This window comes from Haemorhous mexicanus, chromosome 3 (genome assembly GCF_027477595.1).
Source record: "Haemorhous mexicanus isolate bHaeMex1 chromosome 3, bHaeMex1.pri, whole genome shotgun sequence".
Classification (NCBI taxonomy): domain Eukaryota; kingdom Metazoa; phylum Chordata; class Aves; order Passeriformes; family Fringillidae; genus Haemorhous; species Haemorhous mexicanus.
This window is the reverse complement of record NC_082343.1, coordinates 112,771,249-112,792,633: the sequence shown is the minus strand read 5'-3', so window position 1 is coordinate 112,792,633 and position 21,385 is coordinate 112,771,249. Positions and strand designations below refer to the sequence as shown.

General features: G+C 43.5%; 1 protein-coding gene across 2 annotated transcripts in view; it reads left to right on the top strand.

The window, feature by feature from the left end:
- Positions 1–20,342, top strand: part of RUNX2 (RUNX family transcription factor 2) — a 158,997-nt gene extending 138,655 nt beyond the window's left edge. For both annotated transcript variants that reach the window (XM_059843058.1, XM_059843057.1), the window contains one exon: positions 19,448–20,342. In XM_059843058.1, the coding sequence (XP_059699041.1) occupies positions 19,448–20,127 (680 nt within the window). In that variant the 3' untranslated portion in view covers positions 20,128–20,342. The remainder of the gene's footprint in view (positions 1–19,447) is intronic.
- Positions 20,343–21,385: the final 1,043 nt, after the last annotated feature.

The window sequence follows — 21,385 nt, the reverse complement described above, 5'->3', positions numbered from 1 at the left end:
ATATCTGCAGGAATGGGGAAGAGCAGCGTCAGCTGTTTGGGAACGGCCCTCTGGGATGCCTTAGTGGGGTGAATAAGTGGTGATGTGGTTTGGTTGTCAAATGCAGCAGTAGAGGCAGAAGGTTGGGGTGGTTTATAACTTAATTCATCTTTGGAGGAGAAAGGCTTCTCTTTTATACTTGAAGCATGGATGTAATGTTAAGAAGGGCTGAATGTCTACAAAGCTCAGTGACTGACTTTCTGAAGTGTCAGCTGATCTCAGCCTCACAGAAGTGACTGCAACATTGGTGTACTGCTGAGTGGCTTTCACTGAAGATGTCTGCCATGTCAGTACAGCTGAGCCAACTTTTCAAACCCAGTATTTTTAATCTATTCCTTTTTGCTAAAGGCTTTCCCAAAGAGGATCCTGAACCCTTGCCTTACACCATTTTCGCACACAATTAAATTCGATCTTCCTCTCCCCTGAAGATATGGAGAGTCATGGTGCTCCTTGGGAACCAGTTGGCGGATGGTGCTGGTACTGGATGAAATTATATTTCACCAACAGTGCTCCATCGTTCTGCCTTTTGTTATGTCCAAATCCCACCAACCCAGCAACGTGAAGGACCAGAAGAGCTGCTGGATGAGAGCTCTTCTCATCTCTGCATGGGTGTTTCCAAACCACCTGGCCCACTAGGAAAAAGACGACTTTCTCTTTAATAACAGATGGTGGTAGTGAGACATGAAAATTAGGACATATTTTCATTTGATATTGGAATATCATGAGCATCAGTTATTTTGGGAAGGAGTCCAAAAAATACTTGGAGAGAGTCTAAAACTGCAGATGAATCCGCAGGTTTATTTTATTGGGTGATTTCAGTTCTGCCAAATATTTGTAGTGTAAAGAAATCATAAAAATTGCTGGTGGTCCTCGCCTGGCGGGTACTTCTCACATATTTGAGACAGTTGTACGAACTGTGACAAGAATGTTTGATCTATTAGCTTAAAAACAAATTAGAGTCTTCAAGAGAAATAAATGAACTATAGATGGTAGAAATACATTTCTCTTATCTTAGAGAGACCAGGAATTTTTGCCCCCAGGCTTTATTTGCATTTAATTATCACAGTTTGGATTTCCTCTACTGCATGCATGGAGGTTTAGTCTGTCTCGTTCCATCCTCTGTTCTGAAATAACATTAGTACCTGTTAATGATTATCATTGTCAATTATATATTCTGGTTACATGCACATTATAAGAAATATCGGTTTGTTTTAATAAATCTTCAAAAGGCAGCCTAAACCTGTGCCTTATCTCCTTTCTGCTTTGTAATTTATTTATTTTTATGGTTATGATATTTGAAAGACTCTGCATGCTCCGAGGGATTGTGAATGGGTATCTGCTCAGCACTTGAATACTGAGATGAGAGACAAAAAAGGTTTTATTTAACATAACTTTCCAAATGAAGCAATGGGGTCATGTATCTCAAAGATAAAGAAAGGAGTGAAGAATACAGGTCTAGAAATCCATAGGTAGTTTAATTTGACACATTCTAATCTGCAAAACAGCTTGTGATCACATTGTACTGATTCTTAATATTCTAACTTAGATTATTTTTTGCTAGGATAATAATTTCACTGTAGTCCTGACCTGGCAAAGGACTGATTGCCTCACTTCCCATTGGTCTGTAGGCATAAGGATAGTTCCATATAAAAAAAATTTCACTGCATTTCTAAAGAGAATTTTGTTTTGAGTTGTGCAAACTTGATATTTATGCCATTTGCCCATGTGGATTATTTCCATTCACTGGACCAGCACTGAAATGTCCACTCCAAGAGGAATACTTTCACCAAGCATTCTTTATGTGGTCTTCAATTAATAAACAGGAATACGCCTTTCTAAACCTGTGGGTAATGATTTTTCTGCTTGTTGCTACTGTATGTCACTTAAATGAATGGGGCATTTATATACTGTCCTTTCATCTAGGATATCAAAGCACTTTATAAATATGGACCAGTGGCTCTGATGTGCAACCACTGAACTGTGGCTGCCTTGGAGGTGGCATGCGGTTGACATTTGGCTAGCAAAGCACATTTGAACATCAGAAACTGTTGGTTTCCTCAGGAAGGCTTGGAGGTGTGGGGGATTGTGACTATCTGAGTTAACCTCTAACACATACCTGCCCCAACACGGGAAAGCAACACCACTGCCCACCTTTCAGTGAGGGAAAATACAGTCTTGGCTAAGAGCATGACCAAAGCAGCTTCCATCAGCTGGATCACTGATTTTATTCCAGTCCAAGACCATGACTGCCAAAAATTATTACCATATGGGAAGCTGGTAAATTGCCCCAAGAATATGATCTTGGTGGTCCGAGATTAGTTTCACATGAACAGGTGTCTGCACCACAAAACCACAGTCACAACTGCTGCCAGCTGCTGTGGGTTTCAGAAGGGAGGTCCAGCACTTCCTGGGCAGTGGTAACACAAGTGGTGGTTCTAGAGGTGGCATCTCAGGGCTGGAGAGATGAGGCTGTTTGTGTCTCTTTAGGTGTTTCTTGACCCCTCTATCCTGAGCTGTTAGTGAGCTTGTATGGTGCTCTCCATCATTGTTGTGGCAGGTGCTTTCTCTTACCTTCACACAGAAGCCCCCCCAGCCCTGCTTCCACTCTCCTAAAAGGATGCCACAAAAAATTTCAGTGAGGCTTGTGAGTTGAAGGTGTTAAGTTCAGACCACACAACTAGGCTTTAACATCTTTGGTACAGCTTGGAAAATCCTCCACAGGACTGGAAGGGCCTTCTGGGTCACTAATCCCAACCTCCCACTGCTGCAGGCTTTCACTTTGCATAATCCTGTAGAAAAGCTGACTAATCTTCAAAAACGTGGACAATCACAGGAAACCTCAAAAGCTCTCTATATAAAAAAGGTGTCAAATCTGTTTTGCACCCCTCCAACACCTTTCATCCAAAACTTGTAATGAGTTTTGCAAACAGGGATTTAAGAATTGCGATACCAGTGGGAGGGAGGAATTATCAATTATCCTTACTGTATTTGAGAGGAAGAATTTGAAAGACAGTGAAATTATGAAGCAAATCCCCATTCTCATTCAGACAAAGCTCTTAGTGGCTTGAGGATGTTGGCTCCAATGGAGATATCCAAGACCATCCAACCAAATCGATTAGACAGCCAGGAATTAAAATCAGTGTTCCTGACTGTTTTTATCTGCCTTTTAAGCACAGAAGTGTACAATAGCTTAAGATTTTCCACCTGTCAGCCTCACTTTTTCTTCCAGAAGAAATGGGTACTACACCCTATTTCTTCTGTGAGATAGCATGAACATCATCCCCTCCATGAAGCATTTAAAGTCAGGTTGGACAGGGCTCTGAGCCACCTCATCTATTGAGGATGTCCCTGCTCACTGCAGGGGGATTGCACCAGATGACCTTTAAAAGGCCCATTTCAACTCAAACTATTCTGCCATTACGTAATTCTATGATGTACCATAGTTAAGTGTACTCCAAGTGGGCAGGAGGTTCTGTTATAGCAAAGAAGAATATCAGCAGCAGACTTTAGGATTTTTTTTTTTTAATCTGTAGAAAATACAACACAGAGAAATGACCTTTATTCATTTTCACATCATCAGAAAGATGAAACTGAGTCTATCTTCAAACTCATGGAAACATACATTCCTTCTTCAGGGTGAATGAATCCTGAGCAATGCACTGTGTTCTGTGAAAATGTTTTGCCTTTATCTTGAAGCCAAATGCTACCCTCAGTCTCATAGACTCTTGGTTGAATTTGACCTTTCTGATTTTCTAGCACATTTTTTGAACTTGTAAATGTAGTTGGTGGCTAAATGGCCATGGAGCTATTTATCAATCAGCAGATGATGGTGGAATTGTCAGGATTCTTAACAGCATTAGTAAGTGGAGAAACTAGTCCCCACAACCTTGAAGCACAACTGTTTCACATTATTGGTGCTAAAATAATTGTTTGGGTCCACTTTTGATCAACACATCTTTTAAGATTTTCTTAAAATTTGTTACTTTAACAGCTGATCCCACTCCTACTGTAAACTCCCTCCTACTCCCACTCCTACTTTACTGCATAAAAAACATCTTTTTGTAGATTTTCTAAGCATTTAAGTTGACTTGAAAGTTCTCTAAATGAGTCTAATTTAACAGTGAAAGAGGGAAAGTGTGCTCTCCTGATCTCCTGTGCAAATTCTATATTGGCAAATGTTGGTAAAACTGTGCTTGCAAATTTGTCCATAAAACAGTTGGAGGGTTCAAAGCAGGAGGCAAAATTCAGGATAAAGAAGTGCAAAGGCCAAATGCTGATGCACCTGCTAACACTGAGAAGCATCAAACCCAAAGATTTGCTAGACCTGGAGTAAGAAACTGGGTAGTTTGAACCAGGACATTTCAGATTACGATTCAAAACTCACTTTTATCTCATGCTGCTGTTCAGGGATTACTCCAGCAACATGAAAAGGGGAGTTGTTCATACATGATGTGCTCAACAGGTCTGGCAGATCTTACCTCAAAATGCTTGGTTTTGCTGGCATCTGTCCTGGTGCAGTAGTGTATTTTTAAATCACTTTAAGCAGTTTCCTCTTTGTGATTTTTATTTGCTGTTTGGTTGTTTGTTTTTTTTTTTCTGTGACACATTAACTTTCCTTCTCTTATCAGAGCCATTCAGGTCAGAGGTAGACATGGACCTTTGATTATTTTTTAAGGACAAGTTAGGGGTGCTTTAATTAGGGTCATGTGCTTATTTCAGGCGTCCTAAAAATTAAGGTCCATCTCTGTTCTGGAAAGCTCATTTCAGGCAGCTTTTTCACAGGGGCAGCTCCCAAAATTTCCCAGCTATGTTTCTTAACAATTTACTGACTTTGGGTCTTGGAGAGCCAAAGTAAGCCATGGAGATGAGTACCAAATTTGGGGTATTCACTCCACTAAATTGTGAATGCCCTGAAGATTGCAGTGCTTGCATTTTTTTATAAATGACAGAATTCAGGATGATGACAAAGTTGGTGGACATATCTCAACTGACTGACAGCACCACTCCACATTTGGTGCTGATTCAAGCCCCATCTCTAACTATAATGTCACAAGGACTGGCCAAGTGCAGTACCTCCTCCTGGTGCACAGAGTATGTTGAGCTGTGTAATTCAGTCCAGGCCTCTGCTGCTGTTACAATGAGAGCATTACCTGAAGTCTGAGCTATGCAGGGATTATTTGGGGTTCTCCTGGTAATTTCTGATGGCAGAACCACTTTCCCAAGGTGCAGAAAGACTGAGCAGAGATTCTGTCTTGAAATAGGCTTGTTTCTCAGTGATGATTCAGTTAAGCCTATGGAACAGATGTATAGATGGACAGTGGTTTTGTGTTGGCTTGTTTTGGTTTTTTTCCTCACAAGACTTAATGCTTTCCCTTGTAAGTCAGGATCCTGCGTGAGTTTGTTTCCCTGTTGAGTCATTTATGAATTTCAGCGGCTGCACCTTGGCTCCTCCACATCCCTCCTTCACCAGCCTTTCTCTTCTCGCATTCCTGGTGGCACCCAGGGTCTTTCTGACTTTGGTCTCCTGATAGTCCTGGTGTAGCTCAGACTACCCAGTTGGCTGTGCTCCCAGCTCGCAGTCTGTGTTAAAGACAAAATGCTGTCTTTTTACAGCTCAGTTTCTTTCCATAAAGTTAATCAAGCAGCCTTCCTTTTACAAGGCAGCAGATCCTTTGGCATTTCTTCCTTTGGCATGCTGAAGATTCCCAATGCTGCCAGGTTTCCCCCAAGATAGAGAGAAGCTTCTTGCCCTGGAGAAGAGCTGTTCCCTGACAAGGTACTTGTATTGTAGCCTTGGAAAACTTCCTCTTCCCATTTAAACATGTTGTTGGGGATATCTTTGTATTTCTATTAGAGATGAGCACAAGCCATGAGGCTGGATCTAAAGTTAGTCAAACTCTGAGGTTCCTTACAGTAGGGAGTGGGAACTCGATGTGTGCTTTTTGGCTGGAGCTGCTCTCCTGTCTGCACAGCCGAACACAAAAAGCATCGCTGGGCTGTTGGGGAAGCTGCTGACACAACTGAGAAACTGAGTGGTGAAGGCTTGTCATCAAAATCAACAAACCTGAAGGCAAATGGGAACCTGGTGGTGTGAGTAATCATTACCCCTTGCCCAGCCACTTGGAGCAAACTTTCTCTACTCAATAATCACCAGGTTTTATGAAAGGAAACAAACGAATTGCAGATGAAGCACAGAGCAAAATGTCCCTGCATTGCTCTTATTGGGGAAAAAGAAAAAATCTCCTTCTTTGGGCTTAGTTTGTGCATGACTTTGCTGTGTAGTGAGCTGCAAACGGTGGCCTCTCAGTTCATTAATTGACAAACACCATCCCCTAAACATTTCCAGGCACAGTCATTTTCTTTTCTCAGGTTTACTCAGTGGTTCTTACTGAGGTTTACATTTTTCCACGCATGTACTGAGAATAAACTTGCCTCTACAATCTCATCTCTTGTGCTCTGAGAAATTTTGATAATGTAATTCATAGGCAGATACATTTTCTGGGTCTTTCTCTTTTTGCAGTTCTCCTGGCTTTGGCTGTTTACTACTCCCTTTACAGCAAACTGCCCCATTTTCCAAATACCGCAGGACTTTCTGAACTGCAGCATTTCATTCCATTTGTCTCTCTTTTTAAGAGGCTGATCTGTCTTAAAGAAATTTTTCTCATTTAAAAATAATTTTGCTGTGGTTTTACAGTCAGCATGGTTCCCCCCAAAAGAAACAAAAAATCCCTGCAGGCCTATTTCTTCTCCTTCTCCCATGATTACACTGGTGTAAATGACACTGGTGCCAATGGAATTATTCCTGTTTTACACTCGTATAAAAGAGACCAAGTTCTGAAAGATGGGACATATTCAACATCTTCACAAAATTATATTAGGGCAGAAGGGTATCTCCATCTATCAAAAGGGATCTCAAACTGTTCTTTCATCTTCAATGTCTCAAATAGGGGAATATAATCATCCACCAGCAGGATACAACAACCCCCAGGGTGAAATCTACAATTCATTTAGCAGGGAGAAAAGGCAGAGGCAGCACAACACAGCCCCTTAGGAATGGGCCCAAGGAATACAGTGTCCAGCTGAAATTAGTGTTACTATTTGCCTCGTGGAAATGGTTGGGAAGCCCAGCCAAATTCAGGGCTCCAGCCTACTGGAGCAGCTGCAGTGAGGGCAGACTCTGTTCCCCAGCGCTCGCAGTCCCAGTGACAAACAGCAATCAGACCGCGGGCCAGCAAGAAGTGGAGCCAGGCAGAACTAAAATATCCCTGTTGGAGTGCGGTCCCATGAGGACAGTGTTATGTCGTACCAGAAACAAAGAGAAGAGCACATTTCCAGTCTCAAAGACTTCTCTGTCCCATTAAGGAAAGCTTCAGACTACAATTAGAAAAAAAACAAGAAAAAGAGACATAGCCACAGCATGCCAGTTTGCATCCAAATGCAGCCTAGAAAAAGCAGTTCTGCTCCCAGGAGAAGGCTGCTAGCACCCTCTTAGACTGGTGGCTCCAGCCATCTCACGCAGGAGGGTGGGAATGTGACCCTGAAGAGAGACAGATCATCCCTCCCCCAAACCCAGAGCCACTGGGTAAATATTGACTCAGAGAGAGGAGTGGCTGAATCACTCCTTCCTATCCTAACAAGGTGTTTTCCTCTGCCCAGCAAGTGAACAAGCCCACCCTGCACAGCCCAAAATATCAGACAGGAACTGGTGCTCATGGCGATCAAAGGACTTGGATTCAGACAGAGAGACAGAGCACCTCTGTTTCGGTAGGATTGACGTGTTTGTTTGCTCTCAGAGTGGCCAAATGCCTCCTCCATTAAGTTATTCAGCAGGACACATGGTCAGAAGGATGGATAGGTGGAGGGATGAGGAACTTGGAGCCCCCTAGTGCAGTTCTTCTGTTCTTATCACATGCAACACCTCTCAAATTCTCCGACTGCCATTCCACAGCTGCTGATGGTGTAGTTTCGTACACCAGTTAATGGTACAGCAATGGTACACCCTGTGTTCATGAAATCTCTGCCCCAAGAGGCACTGAAGTAACAGTGAATTTGTAGAAAGGGATAGGAAAAGTCCAACTGTCTCAGTTGTCCAGCTGTTTCCAGCTCAGGATTCAACCTGTGTTGGATGATTTGGATCATAACTCTAAATCTCTTTATAATTTAAGGGTATTAAAATAAAGCCCAGGAAAGACCTGGGAGACAAATGGTGGCGACCACTGACTGGAGCTGTGAGTGGGTGTTATGAACTTTTGGGTGGCTCCTAGCTTGTGTAATCCAACTGGATACAAGGGAAGGCTGAGTTCATTGTTGCAAGCACAGGTCTGGATTTCATTTCATGTCTGCTACAGATTTCCTAACTGGGTCACCATGCTAGCCTGGAACACAGGCTTTATATGTTCCTCCTCCACTGAGATGTTACAGAGCTCAGGATTTGATGGTTTAAAAACTGGTTGAAGATCTCCCAGAAAAAGGATGCGTAAGAAAAAGCATATGCTATGGATCTCTTTATATATGCTGCGTTACCAAAAATGTTGTATTTATGTATTTCAAAACTGGGCACTGGGCTACATTTTCATTCCCCAGTACAAAGGCAAATACATTCCAAACAAAGCAATGTTGTTTCAACAAAGCAAGGGTTGAAATCTCTCCAGGGCTTCATTCTGTCTCATTTAGATCGGGCATAAGATCTTAAAGCAGAGTTTAGTGGTCGGCCGATCACGCTCCTCTGGGAAATGACAGAGTGGTAATTCAAAAGGGGTAGTGAAGTACAGCATTGTCTTGGTCTGCAGGACTGTTCTTCAATAAAACCAGCGTCTCACCCGGCTTACAGGAGAACATTTTGTTCCAAAGGAGCTGTGGCTCTTCAATAAACAAAAGAATTCACCTCCGGCTAGACTTGGGTGTAAAATGAAAATGTTATTGGAGACAAAATGTCTTTGTGAAGACAGCATTTCCATGATGCCTGCCACAATTGCCTGGGCATATCGAGCAGTTGAAGTGAAAAAGGATAAAAGGTACATCTCCAAGGCATTGACTCCATGGGTGTTTGAAACTTCTTTCAGGCTTGGGAAGTGGTTTCAGCCCAGGCTGGGAGCTCTGAGGGAGGGGATAAACAGCCTTGGTCCTGTCTGGCCATGGACTGGCACTCACTCTTTTTGTAGTAAGGACTCAGATTTGATCGCAAGTGAGTTGAATCTTTCAGGGCTTTCCTGAAAGCATTTCTTTGGAGTAAACAAGTTCTCCCACATCTGACACAAGAGATTGGGAAAGCATCCCAGAGTACCTAAACACAAAAACTATGAGATATTCCTCCTCCAGTCTGAAACTCCTGGTACACTCAGGAAACTTCACAAACAGCAAAGGAGTCGTAGGGTCATTCAGGGAAATAATTCATGTCCAGACTGGCATAGTTCAGGTGTTCAGATATGGCTGTCTCCCACCCAGATTAACTCTGCAGAACAGATATGGTCTCTGTGGTTCCTTGGTGCATGAAGATGATAAAAATCACCTCAGGCTGTGCAGTTTCAGGGGATTTTTGTTACAAGATTATTTTCCTAAAAATGGCACTATGCCTCTGGGGATGAAACATACTTGGAAATATATGAAAATTTAATCAATTATATGAGTTAGCTCTGATTTTTCTTGCATACTTATGGCAAGATCCTTCCTTTATCATCCTCAGATCACTGAGGGGCTCTTTATTGTACAGTCAAGGTGTCCACTTTTAGCTTGACAGGCAGGTTTCGGCCTTCAAACTCTGAGGCAGAACAACAGCCAAGCTCATCTGGCAGAGACAGTCTTTTGTGGTGTGTCTGATCATGGCCTCCTACTCAGCCTTTATTTCACCTAAAAGTTGCTCACTGAGGAGAACCAGCAACCTTGGTTCTGCTCTAGATGGGACAGGGGACTTTCTGCACTCGTTCTCACTGTCTCTTCCATTTAAGTAATGAGTTTACACAGCTTGAAAGATGGTACAAGATAAGGACTGTTAGACCACTGCTCTGCTATGTAGACTCTCAGGCTTAGCAGAAGCTTTTTGCTGGGGCAGTTGGATGGTAAATACCCAGGAAAATAGAGAGTTCCTGTGTTTCAGTGGGGAGCACAGCTGTGGCAAGCCTTTGAGAGAGACAAACCATCCAAAAGCAGAGCATGGAAGAGGTTCAAGGTAGCCCAGCCTGGATGTAGATTGTTTCATGAATCAGCCAAGAAAAGCCATATGGTGTCTGCAAAGGAGGCCTGTCCACTGCTGGCTGGACATTGTCCTTGCTGGACTCTCTGTAACAACCTGAAATCTCATTGACTCATGTGAACCAAATTTCCAGACTTGACTCACTGGCTACTAAAACCATAAGATTGCATGGTGTGTCTCATATTTTTCCTGGGGAAAAAACCAGCAGGAAAATATATCTTTGGTTAATTAACATTTGAATCTGCTTTGAAGCCTTCAGAGAATATATGTTAAGAAATTAAACTAATCTCAAACCAGCAAAGAAAAATAAACCTAAAATATCTGGACCATCAAGATTTGTTTCTATAAATGTTCCTGGTTGCCTCATCCTGAGATGCTGGAGAATGTCCAGGTAAGGACAACGGAGCTGGTGAAGGGTCTGGAGCACAAGTCTGATGAGGAACAGCTGAGGGAGCTTGAGGTCTGAGCCAGGAGAAAAGGAGGCTCCATGGGGCCTTCTCATTCTCTGCAACTCTCTGAAATAGGTTGTAGCCAAATGAGGATTGACCTCCTCTTCCAGGTAACAAGGAATAGGATGAGAATAAGTGTCCTCAAGTTGTGCCAGGGGAGGTTTAGATTGGATATTATCCAGTTTTTCAGTGAAGAGAAATTTTTTCACTGAAAGGGTTGTTCGGCATTGGAACATTGCCCAAGGAAGTGTTGGAATCATCATCACTGGAACCATTCAAAAAATGTTTAGGTGTGGCACTTGGGGACATGGTTTAGGGATGGACCAGACACTCTTAGGTTAATGGTTGGACTTGATGATCTTGGAGGCCTTTTCTAACCTTAATCATTCTATGATCCTTTGCTTTAAAGGTAAAAGATACACATCTTGTCAACTCTCTTTTGTATCTCTTAGTACCTCCTGAATGTTATGGGATCATGGATTTATTCTAGGGCCATGTGTGGCAGGAAGTGCAATTGAGAAAGGTCCAAAGAGTAGGGTTTTTTTTCTCTAAAACAGGTGGTTTTAGAGAAAATGCTCTTGGCTGATCATTATCAAAAATTCCCTCATAAATGGAAAAATTTCCTCTCACAATGCAAAACTAAACTGAGAAAATCATCGCTGTAGGAGTTGATTGCCAAAACCTTGCCAAAGGATGAGAAAAAAAAGAAAAAAAGAAACAGGAAAAATAAAAATAATAAAAAAATTATGTGATGTTTACAATGCCAATAAGACCATAATAGGGGCATTTAGAAAGACAATAGTACTTATTAGGAAAAGAAAACAAGAGTCTCAGAAGAATTACACGTGTTGGAAAAGCTGTCTGTTTCAAAACAGGAAAAACCCTTTGGTGTAGCTAATGGCCAGATCCAGAGAGGTAATAACACACAAGCTGTTTCAGATGCAGTCCATGCAGTTGCAGTTCATTTTGAGCCTGATCTTAAATCAAATCTGTTGGCCTCCATCGAAGGTGATTGTTGATAGTGTAAACATCTGTCCTGGGCAAAACCCTGATTCATTAATGGAACATCAGCAAAATTTCCTACAATGGACTAAGGTATAGCTGTTATTGAAGATTTTTTGATTCTTCCTTGGAGGCAACATTGACTGACCATTGACAGAGGCAAAATACAAGGCAGCCTGAACAAAATGATCTGAACAATTATACCACTTTCTTCTTCTTCCTGTTTCTTTTGGCTCTCCAGAAGTAGTTGTCAGTCTTATTTTAGTTTCAGAGGACCTAAAATGTCTCTCAAGCCACTTTGCCACCCTCACTAAGTTGCTGGGAAGGGAGTATATGTGGGTGGAGGAGATGTTCTTGTGTGGCCATGGGAGGGCTGGGCTGGAAGTCTCCTTACGCACAACAGATTTTTCTGCTGTGCCTTTTTTCTGTACTGCAAAGGAGAGGGAAAGAATCTTTCCCCAGTTCAAGAAGTGGTGTTAATAGAAGCTTAGGGCAAATGAGCCATCATTGGCAATGCTGGTTGATGGGGAAGACGAGAATGGCCTTTGCTCCTGGCTCCTTGATGGACTTCTATCATCAAGGAGCCAGGAGCAAATTTAATTTTTCGTGTGCTTCAGTCTGGCCCCAAAAAAGTGCAGCCAGTGTGGGACTCGTCTGTGCAGTGCTTTGAGCACAGCAGGACAAATGTGTTAGGCAATGAGCACTGTCATGAGGAATTGTCTGCTACCCAACAATATTACCTCTCCAACGTGCCTACCTCCTCTTTTCCCATTCCCTCCCCTCCCTGAGATGTCAGGGCATCCTCAGGGACTCTTCTGTTTTCGGAAATCACAGGAGCTGCAGAGCACTTCAAAAAGTCTGGCTCTGTCCCTTAGGTGTCAAAGAAGGACCTCAGGTTCCTGGAAAATCTGGTCCCAAATGAGTGTAAAAACACACATTTTGTCAGGAAGTGAATAAAATCTCACTGAAATTAAGCCAGGGACAAAGATGAAAAAGCAGATGGCCCATGACAAACTGTGAGAACGAATTTGTTCGCATGACATGGGAATAAGTATGTACTCATAACAGACTATTACTCAAGAAATTTTGAAAGAGCACAACTCCACAGGAGTCATAATGGGATTAGTCACATAAAGCTCAGTCCAGCTAAGCCTGGTGTACTGTACCTGAAAGAAGAGAAACAGACCCCAAGACAGACCACAATTGAAAAAAAAGAAAAGAAACAAGTTCCAAAGAGATGCAAAAGTTTATGAAGTCAGAAAAGTTTCAAATTAATTAAAATATGTAGAGTAGGTCTTGGATTGTTATGAGGCTGGTTAAAAAGCAAGAGGCCAGAGGAAGGAGCCTTTCTGAAATGACTCAACCAGTTTGACAGCACAGAGTTGGGGTGTTTTTGGTGAAATGCCATGGACCCTGGAAGAGACTTTGCCATGTGCTCCATTACAGCATTGTTCTCGCAAACTACAATTATTTGCAATTATTTGCAAAATCCCTTTAAAAATAAGCCACAAACCAGAGGAATAGCGTTGATTTGGAATACTCTGATTTATTTTTTTTTTCAAATCAGTATTTTGCACTAAACTCCTGGCTTGAACAGACATATTTAAATATATAAAACCACTCCTGTCATTAAAGGGAACAGCATCTTGATATATAAAATATTTTGTGATTTTTCTACCTATGAAGAGAGAAGTGGGTTCCTAGAACACATATGTGACTTGCTTTATCTAAAAAATAATTAACAATAAGCTTGCCTAATGCTTTTATGAATTTTCTATACATTTCTAAGCTGCTCACCCAAAAACGAGTGTTCAGAGCTAGTTTAGATTGATTAATTATTTAATTAAAGGCTAGACTAGAGCAAAAATAATATCTAGAGCCAAATTCTGTTTCTGAAATCACATGTATGCAAACACCAATCCTGGAGTGCTCACACTGATGCTTCTGTTCAGACCTACTCCACGAGTCATGTCCCGTGGCCTCTTCACCCAAGGTGGTGACTTGCTTCTAAACTTGCTTGAAACCCTTCTAAACTTGACTTAGCCTGGCAGTGGGAAGCAATGCCACTCCATCTGAATCACACCTGAGCAGCGCAGGAGGGTTGGCTTCAGATTCAGGTCCCAAAGATGGATTTTGTCCGTGCAAAAGCAGCACCGCCCTCGGTGACGCACATGCTGCTCTTGGGCTCTCATTTACCACAAGCTGTTGGGACTGGAGTTTCACTTCTCACCAGAAAGCGGAGGCAGGCGTATATTTAGACTTTCTTGGGAAGCAGCTGTGAAATGCAGGGGGAGCGCACACGCACTCGGTCCCGCGGGCACACACAGACACAGACAGCTTTAGAGCAGCTGCATAAACCTGAGCAGAAAGGACACGGCACAGAGGCCTCCTGCAGGTCCCTGTCTCACCAAAGAGACTCATTTCAGCATCTCAATATCCTTATCAGTGAATCACAGTATCACATGATCATAGAACAGTTTGGGATGGAAGGAATGTTTAAGATTTTCTCATTCCAACCTCTCTACTCATTGCAGGGACACCTTCCACCAGACCAGGTTGCTCAAAGCCACATGCAATCTGGCTTTGAACACTTCCAGGGAAGGCACATTTTCTCCGAGCAACCTGTTCCAGTGCCTCACCACCCTCTGAGTAAAAACTTTCTTTTGATGCTGAATCTCTCTTCTTTTAGTTTAAAATCATTATCCCTTTTCCTATCACTATCTTCCCTCTTTAAAAGTTGTTCTCCCTCACTTTTTTAAGCCTCCTTATTTAAATAAATAAAGTACTGGCACTATTGAAATAGATTGCTTGTTCAGTCCTGACTCACTTGAAAGATTATCACCTTCTCAACCATAAGCTCATTCCTTGAAGCACTCAAGGGGCTTCAGGTTCTACTCTCCTGTATCTTAAACCTTACCTCTATGGTTTTGTGCTTTCCACAGGAACACAGAAGCAGCATTACCCATCTGCTATTGAGATTTGATAGGAAGTTGGTGGTGCCAAGAGGATAGAGCCAAGCTCTAGTCTGTGGTGCCCAGGGATAGGACAAGTGACAGAGGTCAGAAACTGATGCCCAGGAAGTTCCCCCTGACCATGTGGAATAGCTTCTTTCCTGGGCAGTGACCAAGCACTGGAACAGACTGTCCAGAGAGCATGGGGTTTCTGCTCATTGGGGTATTCCAGAAATGTCTGGATATAATCCTATGCCCTGTGCTCTGTGATGGCCTAGCTTGAGCAGGGGGCATGTACAAGATGACCCTCTGTGGTTCCTTCCAGGCTGATCCAATCCGTGATTCTGTGGAAATACTTGATACATCTGCCTATGAAGTGAGAAATCCAGCTCACCCTCCTTCAGCCATTTAGAAGATACTTAGTCCATCCAAGGTAGTGGACTTACCACAAGTTCTGGGAGGGGAGGAATACTTCAGAGCATGATCCTTCACCCCACTTAGGGACTTAATAGCTTGGAGTGTCTTTACCCCAGAGGTGCTTCTTTCTTGACTGGAGCCAAGATGACTGCCTCACACCAGATGCCAGCTAAAGGGCTAATGTTAGATGAGCTGAATCTGTGGAAAGTCATGCTCCTGCTCTTCCCTCAAGGTTTCTTCTTTACAGACCTTTCTCTTGTTAGTTGACAATAGACTGAGAAATCAGAGTTTGCAGCAATTTGGCTGCAAGGCAGATAAAATCAGTAGTCAAACAAAAGCAGCTTAGATAGCCAAGGCTGACTCTGAAGTTAAGTACATGATCTTCTCATACAGCTGAATGCATTTAAAATAACTTTAATTGGCCATTCTCTTGGGGCAGATCATTAATCTTTTAGTGACATCCATCATCATGAGCAGGACAAGTACTAGGAAATCCCCTCCTGGAGGTGCTCCTCTGGTCCCTCTCATTACTGAATTACCTACCCTATTTTCAGTCCCATGTGTTTTGGACACCCTGAGATCCTCTTGGATGTGGCAGAGCAGAAGTGTTTTCTCCCACTTGCAAATAGGTAAAACAAGGATGTACAATGGCTTTCCCTTTAGGAGATCCATAGTAAGTCAGGAGGGTAGGGAATGTTTTTAAGCAGGCAGTCATTTTTATGCACTGGTACAGTCCTCTTTTGCAATGTAGGCATTTTCAGATCATGACATCCACATCCAATTTAGTTATCCAACATTATTCCTAGCAAAGTGATGAAGACAAATCTCTCATTCTAGCAATAAAGAGGTGATGCTCAAATTATTTAATCCACTGAATGCAAAGAAAGGCTTGGGAATTAAATAGGATGTTGACAGCTATGCTGTAGGCTGTGACTGTGTATAGACAGACAAGCCAGAGGTGGCTTGAGAGAATGGCAGGAAGCTGTACCAGGGGAGGTTTATGTTGGATATTAGGAGAGGTTTCTTCTCCCAGAGGGTGGCTGGGCACTGGAACATGCTCCCCAGGAAAGTGGTCATGGCACCAAACCTGGCAGAGCTCAAGAAAAACTACAACACACTCTCAGAGACATGGTGTGATTTTTAGGGCGGAGCTGTTCAGTATCAGGATTTGGACACAATGAGCCTTGTAGGTCCCTTCCAGCCCTGGATATTCTGTGATTCTGTGACTGGAATCCCATCTCAGTAACACAGTCCTCCTGAAGGATGAGGCAAAGTTGCCTGTGCTCTCAATATAAAAGAAGAGACTCTTGAGGTTGCCCAGAGAGATACATCTTATGTGTCCTCATTTAGGGGGCTTTCCCTTGATGCAAAGCACTGAAAGTGCAGGGACTTCCAAGGAATTTCTTCACCAAGCACTTTTAGTTCAGTTGTTTAGATGAAGTTGATCCCAACCCTGGATTCACTCCCCAGCTGCTGATATAAATTTTCTTCCAAGCTACAAGCTTGCCTTGAGCTGTCGGTCTTTGCATGTGGGGGTAGGCTGCAGCATCCACCCAGCTTCTGTGGACTGGGTGTACTGGGGGATGCTGAATGACCAGCAACAGGTGCCTGATATCTTTAGGGAAGGTAACTGTACCTGTCTGAGCACTCTGTGTTCAACATCTCTCTTGTCTGCAGGCATCCCTCCAACCCCACTTAACTCCAGCTCTGTCCAGATGTGAATTGAACACCCCCAGCAGTGACAGTGCACCTGGATGCTCCAGTTAAGACTCTCTCTCTGTGAGGGTTGTACAAAAAATGTGGAAAAAACAGGCACTAAAGTTGTGATGAGTTGCAATGAGAGAAAAAAAAAACAAAAACAACACCTTAGAGAGGAAGGAAAAAAAGAGAATCATCCTGTTGTATCTGATACACAACAGTAGTTGCTTGCTACAGTTTTCATCCTATTCAGAATTCCCGTAATACTGGGCTTTCTCAAACACACTCCAGCAATTTTGACCTTGGAAAAAAATTTTTTGACACTGCTTTGGGCAGGGTTTGTTACTGGGCAGTCTGCAGAGGTCCCTCCCAGGCTCAGCGATGCTGTGATTCTGCAGTCATTGGATGCTGACCAGCTGGGTCAGACCCATTCCAACCATCAGTCACTCTGTTCTATGATCTGAGCATTGCAACAGCTCCCACATGTCCTGGATACACAAGGATCCATGAGCAGGTGTCCAGACACCCATGTGGGATTTCTTAGATGGAAGTGTGGGAGCCTGATCAAGCTGAGCAAGTTGTGTTTAAAGCAAAAACATGGCATAAATATATCTTAAAGGGGGATTAGGGGAATGACAAAGCTGTGGCTTCTGATAGGGAAACCACACTGCTTGGAAAGGTTTCAGCCAAATGGAAGAGCCTTTGGTGTCCAGATTTTTGCCCCTATTTTTGTCTGCATAAGTTGCTGCTCTTTATATATTAGCTCCAGTATCTCTGACTATTTAGGAATCAGTCGTGACAGTTATTTCCCACAGATTATAAACCAGATTACATTAAGGTTTGTCAAGCTTCCTCTGCTCTCTAATGTATGGAAAAACATTACACTTAATTTGGTTTTCTTGGGCAGTGTGGACAGGAATTAGCCACACTATATATGGACCATAAACACTGTTCTGGTTAACACCACAGTGCAGCCAAACCTGAAACTTTCATCTCAGTCCTTGCAAACTTCAGTGGTTTGGATGGAAAAGGAACCTGTAGTTGAGCTGTGCTTTATTTTTGTTTTTGTTTTGAAAAACCAGAGGCAAATCAAGAGCACTTTGGAAGCCCAAAATCCAGTATCCTCAGCCCACCTCCAGTGGACAGGGATCGAGTGCCTGTGTAGGCAGGGACCTCGTATTGGGAAGAAAGCCAATACACAAAGGAAGGAAACCATTTCAAGGAACCTGCAGTAACTCTCCATAAAAATCTCAGGAACATAAAGGCAGACTCAATTTTGTGTCTTAATCCCCTCCAAGCAACATGTGTGTCTTGTTAAGAACAGCATAGTAGTCCCATGTGGGACAAAGATGGACTTTTTCTGCCTGCATGTCCAGCTGGTTTGGTATTAGGAATGACAGGGAGAAACCTTTGCTTTTGAGTCAGAATTTCAGTTTGCTATCTGGAATACCAAAACATCCAGCAGTGAAAATGGATTCTCACATCAGATTTTTTAGATGCCAGAAATAATAATAGCATAGTGTTAACACCTCACTACTTGGCTTTCTCTAGGTTGTTTTAACCTAGATAAATTTATTAATTTGTGTCTTTTTATCCACAGCAGTGCCTTAAAATTTGCACTTAATTGCAGCAAAAGTAGTTTTAAAATCCATCTGTTTTACACTGACCACTCCTGTAGCATCTCACCACCTCCTGTATAATGTGTTCCCAATGCTAAAATAAAGATGTACACCATGACATTGTAATTCCACCTATGCAAATCTTTGAGGCTGTTGAAAGGGTAAAATTTCCTATTATATTTCTGGCTTTAAGAATGATTGTAGAAATAGGATCATCCTTACCATGTGGTATTCAGCAACTGGGCACAGTGGGTAGAGCACCTTAGACTATCTTGTGGCTCCCCACGCCTCTTTATATCATCCAGAGGCTGCTCTTTCTTCCTAAACTGTATCTAAGGAACTCAGTTCAAGCAAGAATGTTTCTAATGACCCTAGTGGACATCAGATGAGGTCCAGTGAACCACTTCCAAGAGGGCACAAATGTCAGTCAGGGTTGCACAGATGTCAACAATTTGTTTCTGTCTCTTCTTTTTGAATTTCATATCTGAAGTTGCTGAAGGGAGCTAGGCAGGGATTTACATCAAACTTTGTGTGAACTCTACCATGTCTCCACACATAAAAAAGAATATTTGAAGGATCTAAGCCACTGGTTAGCCCTTATTGTGTCTGGTGTTTAGCTGTCTGTTCAAACCAAAATGCTGAAAACTGGGACCCTCTGTAAAGCAGCAATTTAGCTCAGGCAGAAGCTGTCCAGCCCTCCCGACTACACAGGACATCTGAGTCACTTAGAACCATTACCATGGTTCCATGGCTGGCCAGGAAAACAAGTAGGTAATTCACCAGCTAATTCATAGCTGTGAGATGCCAACCAGAAAAATGTTCAGGCCTGTCCACAGGTTTTATGAAGAATGAGAGTGGAAAGATAATTTAGTTTTATAATATTTAGTTCATGCTAACCTACAATAGGCTCTTGTCTTAGATTACATCTGTTCTTTTCTAATGGGCCTACAGAGAGTATCACTGCCTGCTGGTGAAACTTCCCCTTTCATCAAAGAAGTCATGGTCCCACTGAGGGCACAGGAGGCAGCAGTCTGTATATAAGTATATGTGTGAAAGAAGGCTCATGGTGTATCTTCCTTGCAGATTCAGATCCTTGCACTCCTGATGCTCCGCCTGCTGCCACTTCACCACCAACTTCTGAAGAGCCTGGACCTTTCACAGCTCCAGCATCACCCTCCTGTTCCTCTGACACTGGTACTGCATCATTTTCACCACCGTTACCCGCGTGTGTTGCAGCCTTACATCCAAAACCACCTCCTATTTCACCATCAATATCCACTTCTGCCGCCACTGTTCACCCTGGACTTCCTTCTCTTCCTGCCCCACCTGCCTCTACTCCATCCCTGCACCCTGGGATTTATCTCCCAGTTGTCCCACCCAGTGGTGCCACCCACCTCATCAACTGGCTGCCCTTCCTCGCCTCAGCAACGCTCGCCACCATCCAAGGCAAGGAGGAAGACCAGCCACCCATAAGCACAGGCTCCCTGGAAGGCATGAAGCCCTGCAGCAGCCCAGCCCCTCACCCCTCCCAAGAGGAAAATCCCCAGGCAGCAGCCATGGGAAGCAGTGCTCCGGGAGCTGCGTCCCCACCGCCGGCTGCCCAGGCGGCGCCCGCGGGCTCCGAGGCGTCAGCGAACGTCAGCGACATCCTGGCGGAGCTGCGGACCATGAACAGCCACCTCTCCACTATTGCCCGAGCCCTGACCCAGCTGGCATCGTCCCTGGCACCCCAGCAGGATGCTGGTGGCACCCCACCTCCTTAGTTCCAGATTTGACAGGGAGTGGTGCTGGCCAGAAGAAAGGGACCCTCCCCAAACCTGCCCACACCACTGGAGCAAGTTCGCGGCAGTTGCAGACACCGACCATGTCTCCCCCGTGGGTTTTTCTGTCAGTTTGTTTGTTTGCCCCTTGTAAATGGCTGCATATATTAAAAAATAGTTTTGTGGTCTTGTTAATAAAATTGTTTATGTTTCTGGCATTCCTTTTGGATGCGCTCACTCCCCTCCTCTCACCCATTAACCACACCAACACTGGTAGGAGCCAGTGAGGTCTCACACAGAAAATGCAGGGAATCTGAAGTGGTGAGAAGTTACCCACGAGAAAATGCTCAAGGCGGTGACAAAACCACTCTGGGCAATGTGGGGGGACACAAAAAGGAAAGGACACAATGAAACTCTGAAAAATTTCCATGTTTATCCTCATCCATGTTAAATGGCACAGCTCTGTTGAAGCTGGAACCCTTCCCAGTGCCCTAAATCTCAGGGGTAATTGTAACTACCAGCCCAGGTACAAGCCATGATAAATTGTTCAGAATATAAAGCAGGGTAGTTGTCTAAGCAGCAGTGGGGCTGAACAGCTACCAAACAGCCTCATCCACCTCCTGCCCTCCAAGAGAGAGAGAGAAGTGAAGGTGCTTAGCTCTAGTCAATCTGTCTGATTTGCCAGTGCTCAGGGTTCTTCAAGGGCATAAACAGACCAAGCTAATTTACAACAATCAGCCAGGCACACGTGGATAAATCCTGACATTTCACAATCTTTCCTTATTGCCAAGGTGCAGCAGCTTGCCTAAAGGTAACACTGAAGGTGTGAAACCTTAAACAGTCCTCTCAGTAGATGGAGGAAAACCTCTTGGACATGAATCCAGGATTTGCTCTTCCCAAATGTCTGGCCTGTAGAGCAGCTGGTGAGGTACAGTTGGACAGGTGGAGGCTGGAGATGAAGACTGGGATGTGCTTGGAGCTCTGGAAGAGGAAGAGCCCCTGGAAAGAGAAATAAAGGTTCTTGCAGAGCCATTTTGTGCATCTCAGCTGTGGTCTGCCCACAGCGCAAACAACCAGACCAGGTTGTCCCTGTCCACAGTGTCCCTGATCTTTAAGGTCCCTTCCAACCCAAATCATTCTATGATTTTATGAACTCGAAGTCCAAATAGCTTTTCCCAAATGTGGGCCAAGCACAGTCCTGGTGGCAGCTGAGCCAGGCTATGCTGCTGCTCTGCCTTTCATCCCAGTGGATTAAAACAAA